Here is an 8,103-nt window from a genome sequence, read left to right on the forward strand (position 1 = left end):
ACACCCACTCCGGCCTGAGTGGTAAATGGTAAGTGGACTGCACTTTTATCTACGCTTAAGCAGCTTCTTTCACACCACAACACGCACTGTGATGGAGACGCTGGAGGCAGCTACGGGTTCAGGAGCCTGGAGGAGTCACAGATCAGACCACTGACCAAGCCCACCACCTGAGACACAGCTGCCCCTAAGTGTGGGTTCCACCCTAACCCACTGTGGGCAAGCGTGGGCCAGTAAACGTGTGTGTGAAGAAAACGAAGCCACAGAACATGTTTTCATCACATTGAAAAACTTTACTGCTGAAGAACTCAGCTGAATCAGACCATGTGCTGTTTACTGACAGTCAAAGATTTCTAACAGGGTCTGTTTGCGTGGGTGAACGATTTACACATTACGTAACAAATCAAAGATTCACAGCTGAGAGGAGACAGAGGAAAAGCAACCCTGTGGCGACCCAGTCTGAATAAGGGAGCAACCCCATAGAAAGTGCATTTCCTGTGCTTAACGCCAGATTTATACCAGGAAACCAGCTGAAATGAGCCAAAGCCAGAATCGCACTGACACATTTATTATGGCCCAGTGATCACAGTCAGTTTGACCAACAGCGTCCAGTGACGAAGACAAAGGTGAACAGTAGTGACTGACGTCAGACTGACGAAGAGCACTTCCTCTCACAGACTCGGCTCCGAATGAAAACACGGGAAGTGACCTGTCGGTGACATTCCGCTCCGGACTGCGGTCACACGGGGTCCCAGCTTCTGGGATAAAAAAGAACCGTAAGAGGACGATAACAGGCCACGTAACGAGTGCAGCCAGCTGCTACAGGAAGTGTTTACGTCAGCGGCGTGATCGACCATTAGCCAACCGAGGCTCAGGTGCAGCAGGAATGCGCATACAGACACGGGCTGCTTCATAACAGAGACCCACGGCGGCCAGGTACGTCCCGAGCCCGGTGCTGTCGCGGGCAGGAGGGGTAGAAGCTGGGAAAGGCGGCTGCTGTTTGTGTGCTCCGCTTGTGTAACGTAGCAGCGGCCCCGGAGCTGGAGGCGTCTCGTTCACACTCGTCCCGGGTGTTCAAATATTAAGAATGGACGTTTTCACGCAGCGCTTACAGACATCAGAGACACGCGTTCAAACCTGTCACAGCAACGTTTAAACACGTCTGTGTCACTGAGCACACAGCGCTGTGATACTTGATTCACTGAGCTTTGAGCGAAAAACTACTACTGACGGGCGCAGTCACACATCCACGTGACCCACTCTGATTCACGTGACCCACTCCGATTCACGTGATCCACTCTCACATCTTTTTCCAGGCCTCGAGCCTCCGGGCCTGGCACATCCAGATCACTGGTCCCATCTTCCACAGCATGAGTAGTTTTTCCTTATGATTCAGAAAATGATTTGAAACTGTGGAATTTCACATGCACAGTCCAGCTACTACAGGACTGTCACAGATGACCCATCGCTCCTGGTTTGTTCTGGAAAATCTGCCAGCTGCACCCAACGCACCCACTACATCAGGGGTGTCTAACTCCAGGCCTCGAGGGCCGGTGTCCTGCAGGTGTTAGATCTCACCCTGGGTCAACACACCTGAATCACATGATGAGTTCATTCCCAGGCCTCTGGAGAACTTCAGGACATGCTGAGGAGGTCATTTATCCATTTAAATCAGCTGTGATGGATCAAGGACACATCTAAAACCTGCAGGACACCGGCCCTCGAGGCCTGGAGTTGGACACCTGTGCACTACATGAACAAAAGAGAAATCTAAATCCCATCAGTGCACAGATCTCCTGTGGATGTAGGCGTCCTCACATCCGTCTGTCTCTTCATGTAATCCCAGACACACTCGATGTTGAGGTCAGGGCTCTGTGGGGGCCGGACCGTCACTTCAGTGCTCGTTCTTTGTGTTTGGGCTCGTTGTCCTGCTGTAGTGTACGTTTGGGGCCAATAAACAGTCATTTATGTTTCTGAAAGCATTCTTTGTTTACAGCATGTTTACACACCTGCCTAAAACTTTTGCACAGTACTGTGTGTGTGTGGTAGTTTTTTTTTTTTGCTTGTGTTTTGTAATCTTTTGTTTCTTTAGGTATGGGAGCTGCTCCAAGCCAGTGTGAGGGTGTCACCGAGGACTGTGTCCAGCCCAGCGGGGCGGGACAGGAAGATTCCAACCAGCCTATCGGTGAGAAGGACAGCACTAAGAGGACCAGCTGGAGCAGGAGATGCAGCTCAGCAGACACTGTTCACTGTCCCACCTGTCAGGGCACCGGGCGTATACCCAGAGGTAGTGAACACACACACACACACACACACACACACACACACACACACACACACACATGCATGTCTGGTTTGATATCCTCGTGGCCATCAACAATGAATGCCTGACCCTGACCCTAAACCTAAGCTCAACCCAACTGTAACCCTGACACTGAAACCACATGTTGAGTGTGAAAAACTGTCACAGGGTGAGAAGCCCCCCAGTGGGGTCAGCGGTGTGCCACAGGGCTGACACAGACATGAGCGGTCACGGTTTGCTTTGATAACCCAGCAACGTTACGTCTGCCCCACTTTCTTCTCTAATCTAAGAACCTTGTTCCAACTGTGTTGCAGGTCAGGAAAGCAAGCTGGTTGCTGTCATTGCCTGTACTGACCAGAGGCTGAGGCCCAGACACACGTAAGAGAGCTGCTGATGCTTGTTGTGTTATGCATTTGTGTTTCTCATGTTTTGTCCTCACTCAGGAAGCTGTATGTGGCCTCGTCTGTCGGGCTGTGCCTCCTGGTCAGCGTCCTGGTGTTGTTCTTCCTGTTTCCGCGCTCCGTGATTCTGTCTCCAGTAGCTGTCAGTTCATCCTCTGTTTACTTCACTCACGACGGCGTGCAGATTAACATCACGGTGAGCAGAGAGGGACGGCTGTGATGAACGGAGCAGTCAGGCTGTGCAGGGACGGACGGGATGATGGCTCTTTGCTTTCTTTTGCAGAACGTGTTGAACATCACTAATAACAACTTTGCAGCGGTGCAGGCCTACAACCTGACAGTACAGGCACTCAACTTTGGCACGGTGCTGGGAACGGTGTCCATCAAGAACGTCGTGTCTGTCAGACCTCTGTCCATGAAAACGGTGAGATGTGACGCAGTCACCACAGCTGAGAGGAAGGAGCACACACCTGTCCTTCTGTGTAGAAGTGCAGCGAGGCAGGATAAGAAGAGAAAAGCAGATAAATAAGAGCGAGTTTGTCGCGTTTCCTTCTCCTGCTGATGATTTCTGCTGTGGCATTAGCTCAGCAGCTTTTAGATTTGAATGAAGTGTTCAAATTGGTTTTATGTATTGCTGATTGTTGTTCCATTGATACTGCTGTGTGAGGAGGTCTAAGCTTTTTCCAGTTTGTTTTCCTGGTGATAGTCGGGGCCACAGCCAGGACTGTTTTCATCTGTTTGGAGTTTATGTTTAGTTCTTCCAGATCACCATGTAAACAGACGGAGGGGCATAGCGGGATGTTGTGGTCGAGGGTTTGGGATGTTTTGGTAGTTTTTTTTTTTTTTTTTTTTCTTTCCATGGGGTGATCGTGGCTCAAGAGTTGGGAGTTCATCTTGTAATCGGAAGGTTGCCGGTTCGAGCCCCGGCTCGGACAGTCTCGGTCGTTGTGTCCTTGGGCAAGACACTTCACTCGTTGCCTACTGGTGGTGGTCAGAGGGCCCGGTGGTCCGGCAGCCTCGCCTCTGTCAGTGCCACAGTGGCTGTGGCTACAACTGGTGGTGTGCCATCACCAGTGTGTGAATGGGTGAATGACTGGATGTGTAAAGCGCTTTATAAATACAGGCCATTTACCATTTCCAGAAGTTGTGTATTGGTGGTCAGACCAGGATGTGTTAACGTGCTCATCAGTGATGTGTGCAGATGTCTGAGTCAGTCGGTCCCGTGGTGTGCGTCCTGTGCTGTGTGCGGACTGTAGTATTTTAAATTGTTGGTGCTGTTAGTGCAGATTGGACTGTCTGTGTGGATGTTGAAGTCGTTTTGCTGTTTGTTGATTGGAGTGTGCGGTGCATTGTCATTAGAGGGTTTTCGTGTATTCAGTGTTTTTGGTGACTTTGCAGTTTCAGTGACGCTGTCTTGCAGCGATGTTGTGCCAGCTGAGTGTTGTTGATACTTTGCTTTGGTGGAGTGTTTGAGTTGGAGAAACTGTTTCCTGTCAATGAGCTGTTGAAATGATCGTGATCAAACATGCGACAGAGGTGTGCGACGTGTTTTCCATTTGCAGTGAAGTCGGGGTAAGTCCATATGGGTGTTTGAGTTTTAGGTGCAAACATAGTGTTTTCTTCCTCGTGTAGCACCTCTGTGAATTTGTTGAGATTGAGGTGTTTGTTACAACTGCTGCTTTTGGTTTATCGTAGTGTTTTGATCCATCGGATAAACGACGGCCATGTTTCTCCAGTGTTTTCAGGACAAATGTCCAGGTTAGGTGGTCAGAGGCTTTTTCTGCATCCAGTGAGAGCTTAGTTGTTATGGTTACTGTGGTGAGACAGATGTATGAGGCTGAAAAGTCTACGTGTATTATTTGAAGGATGTTTGGCTTTAATGAATCCTGCTGAATGACAGATAACCGATTGGATGCAGGCTGTTGGAGCACTGCTGATGTCTTTGTCTGTAACTGCAGCAGCGAGCTGGCTCTGTTTGACCTGAGCTGTATTCATGTGACGTGTTTGTAACATTCGGAGAGAGCTCCATCTAACCAGAACAGATTTTCACATATCCCAGTCACTGATGAGGGCTTTATTTGGTTTGTTCACGAAACAAAAATGAACATTGAAACATTTCACTTGTCCAGAGCGGTGTTTCCTCACTGATGGATCTGATTTCTGTTATTTTTGTGCTTTTAATTTAAGGAAGATTACTGTTGTTGAGACTTTGTTCAACAAGTATCACAGTAAGTGAGGAATGACTCTGCATCTCTCTTTCTTCGCAGTACTCCTTCATGATACCCATCCAGCTGACAGACCCTGGTTTGAGGTGAGCCTAAGTGGGATGAATTTATGGTCAGAGCGGTTACTGGGGGGTCAGAGGTCACTGAATCATATCTATTCTAATGCATTTGCTGTCTAACAGCAGATGTGTGACACGAAGCATCCAAGTCTGAGTCTTTCTCTGTAGACTTAAATCTGTATTCGTCAGTCCGCTGTTTGAAGGTTACATTCTGCACAGGTGATGTAGAAAGTGGTGAATGTTGTTCAAAGGTTGGTTTGCACTGTGAAATGATCCAGCTCTGCTGTGTCACGCTCTCATTTAGCAGCTGGTGCACAGTTTGTTTCTGTTCTGTGTCTAAAACATTTCATTCTCCTGTCTCTGCTGTCTTCCCTCTGCAGTAACTACTGTAAGAAAGAGTCGCTGCCTGTCCATATTCTGTATGTGAACCTACAGTAAGTATGACATCCTCCTGCTTTTGTTTCAGCAGGCTCGTAGTCTTCTTCAGTTTGTGCAGAAAATACAATAAAGAAGTTTTAAAGTTAGATGTTAACAAGCTTATATTATCAGTGTGGTGTAGTAGGTCTTTGCTCTTGGCTGTTTTAATTGGTTCTACATTATTTGAAATCTGAACATTTTAAGCATGAAGAGATTCACAGAAGCTGTTCGATCCGATCACAGCTGAGGTATGAACATGTCCCGACTGTAGCCAGCAGTGATTACCTGCATATACAAGGCTGTATGTGGCAACAGCAGCCAGATCAGATGGTCCTGAAGGAGCAGTGAGTCTGCTTTGGTCTTCATGAATGTTTGCTGGTACTTGTACGTGACAACGAAATGTGTAGGCCATCCTTCTTCTCCGCTCCCAGCAGGGAGTCGGTGAGGGAGAAGCGTCTTCAAACTCGGGCTGACGCACAGCTGTGAAGGTCTGCAGTTTCCAGCTTGTTGATTTTCACGGTGATCTCTGTGCAGGATATCTCTGACAGTCTTCTGCCTGGCCCGCTATGAGCAGCTGTCCCTGGAGACGTACGAGTACATCGACTGTGGAGCAAACAACACCGTACCACACAGCGTACAGGCCGCGTCGACCTGATGGAGGCACAGATAACAAATGCTGTGCGCGTGTCTGTGAACTGGAGTAATGTGCTTTGTAATATTTAGAGCAGGATGTTGAATGACTGTAAAATCAGTGTGAAGGTTAACAGCTGCTTTGGTTTTGAATTAAACTGACTGTGCCTGGAGAGGAAGGTGAAACGGTGTGAAGTGCTGCAAGTCACGTGGTAACCATGTGACCCTGATCACTGTAGTCAGTCCATTAAAAGGACCCAGCACCTACAGGGTGGTCCAGCATGTGCTGCCCCCTCTGTAAGCTGCAATCCTATAAATCCTTAGACGGCCTGATGATCTTCAAATGAAGCTCAGTATTTGTCTTTTTGAGAGCGTATTCACCAAACTTACTGCCAAAGACATGAGCAAGTATTCTCCACTTGATCGTCTCTGTTTGAAAGTTTGTTCAGTAATTGTACCTTCATCATTTTGGTCTTCCTCTCCTTAGCCAAGTTCTATTTACACACCAACACATCTGCTCTTCAGGGTTTTTGGGTTTTTCTGTATATTTTCTGCCTTCTCTTTATTTCTTGTGTTTGTTATACTGAAGTGGAAGTGTGAGGCTTTGGAGCTATTTCTAAAGAGATCTTTAAGAAACTTTATGCAGCAAAATACCTTTGCAGGTCACAGCCTGTTAAAATGAACTGGCTTAACATTTAACACATGTAAGTGCAGTTCTCCAGTGAGGCCATGTTCTGGTTTTTGGTGCATTGATGAAATGACGCAGTTTCCTGTAAAGCTTCCTGACAGACGCTTCCTCTCCACAAGTCCAATAAAGCTATGTGAGCCTGTTTGAGTCCTGTGTTTGGTGAATGAATGCAGGGGGGAAACAAAGCCAACTGCAACAATGCATGAAACACAGCATCGTGGCTTTAAAACCGTCAAATCAGCTCCTGCTAGTTGAAGTTTGTTAGTCAGCCCAGTGTTTCCAGTCCTGTGTTAAACAGGCAGCTGCACTGCTGTGAGAGATGGGCAGAGGCTGCAGACGTTCTGGGCAGAGGCTGCAGACGTTCTGGACTAAAGTGTCCGTACGGATACTCGTGTTAACCAAAGTGAGAAAGTACAGGCTCTGAAAAGTACTCAAAGTAACTCCTTGAATGTTTAATGAACCTTGTGCTATATTAATGTAATATTAAAATAATATTAGTAGATGGAATAAAAGCTTTATTTCAGTTTAAGTGTTAATTCTACTTGTCCTCAGCTTGAATCAGTCAGATGGAGCATGAGCAGAATCTAAAGAAGGACTCATTCAGATCTGTTTTCTGCTGCGTGCACTGTAGAGGGTGACTTTGCCTCTAAACAGGGAAATGAGCACAGTCAGGGTTTAGCAAGTGGGGGAACATTAAAGTCAGATGTGACTGATTGTGAATCACAACTCAGTCGTCTCTATCGAGAGCTTCAGTGATCAGCTGATCCAGGGTGCTGCTGCTCACGGCTCTTTGTGGATGTAAAGAATTGAATTCAACAAGATGCCAGCTGATGTTTTATGAATTGTCTGGCTGATTTCTGTCCTCTACACTGACAGTATACTCTTTATACTGTCTTATATTAGACACTATACAGCTGGTATGAAGGTGAACGAATCTCAGCATCATCAGCTAAAGATCCAGAGCATTGTCATTCCCAACATGTAACATACTGACGGTTTGTCACAGTGTCGGTATGAGAACCTGTGGTGATGATCATATTAATCTCTGCTACACTTGATGTAACGTAACTCTGACCGTGAGCACAGCAGCCGCTGAGCAACAGTCCAGCACACTGTTTAACTCCACCACAGTGCAGCAAACTAACCTGTTTATCATGCAGCCTCTAAACAACACTGAGACAAACTGCAAACAAACAGTTGTGTTTGCTGATGGTTGTTGAACTGATAGAAGTCACTTAAAAAATACTGATCCTTTTATGTTCACTCCTGGCCAGGCAGATGCTGAAGTACTGCAACTGCAGTCATTCTGGTGCTGTGCAGAAAAAGAAATAAAAACAGTGGCCCACTTTAATCCCAGACTATTTCACACGGTTTTGCCTCTTTC

General features: G+C 47.0%; 1 protein-coding gene across 3 annotated transcripts; it reads left to right on the plus strand.

The window, feature by feature from the left end:
• Positions 1-444: 444 nt before the first annotated feature.
• LOC147331834 (transmembrane protein 106B-like) lies at positions 445-6,861 on the plus strand. Of its 3 annotated transcripts, none has more exons than XM_086288123.1 (8): positions 445-933; positions 2,090-2,284; positions 2,614-2,677; positions 2,743-2,896; positions 2,984-3,124; positions 4,968-5,011; positions 5,365-5,418; positions 5,936-6,861. In XM_086288123.1, the coding sequence occupies exons 2-8, from the start codon at positions 2,092-2,094 to the stop codon at positions 6,054-6,056; spliced, it is 771 nt and encodes a 256-aa protein (XP_086144249.1). In that variant the 5' UTR covers positions 445-933; positions 2,090-2,091; the 3' UTR covers positions 6,057-6,861. The 3 variants fall into 3 exon arrangements, with proteins under 3 accessions (XP_086144249.1, XP_086144252.1, XP_086144250.1); XM_086288126.1 differs by lacking the exon at positions 445-933 and adding an exon at positions 960-1,471; XM_086288124.1 differs by lacking the exon at positions 445-933 and adding an exon at positions 1,742-1,935.
• Positions 6,862-8,103: the final 1,242 nt, after the last annotated feature.

Source organism: Aulonocara sp. 'chitande type north' Nkhata Bay, linkage group LG4, assembly GCF_057382095.1.
Source record: "Aulonocara sp. 'chitande type north' Nkhata Bay isolate Kocher_YH1m ecotype deep benthic linkage group LG4, A_spYH_male_GT1.1, whole genome shotgun sequence".
NCBI lineage: Eukaryota > Metazoa > Chordata > Actinopteri > Cichliformes > Cichlidae > Aulonocara > Aulonocara sp. 'chitande type north' Nkhata Bay.

Coding starts and splice junctions, on each gene's coding strand:
- LOC147331834 (XM_086288123.1), top strand. CDS start 2,092: ATGGGAGCTGCTCCAAGCCAGTGTGAGGGTGTCACCGAGGACTGTGTC. Junction 2,285..2,613: donor CACCGGGCGTATACCCAGAG/GTAGTGAACACA, acceptor ACTGTGTTGCAG/GTCAGGAAAGCAAGCTGGTT. Junction 2,678..2,742: donor AGGCTGAGGCCCAGACACAC/GTAAGAGAGCTG, acceptor GTCCTCACTCAG/GAAGCTGTATGTGGCCTCGT.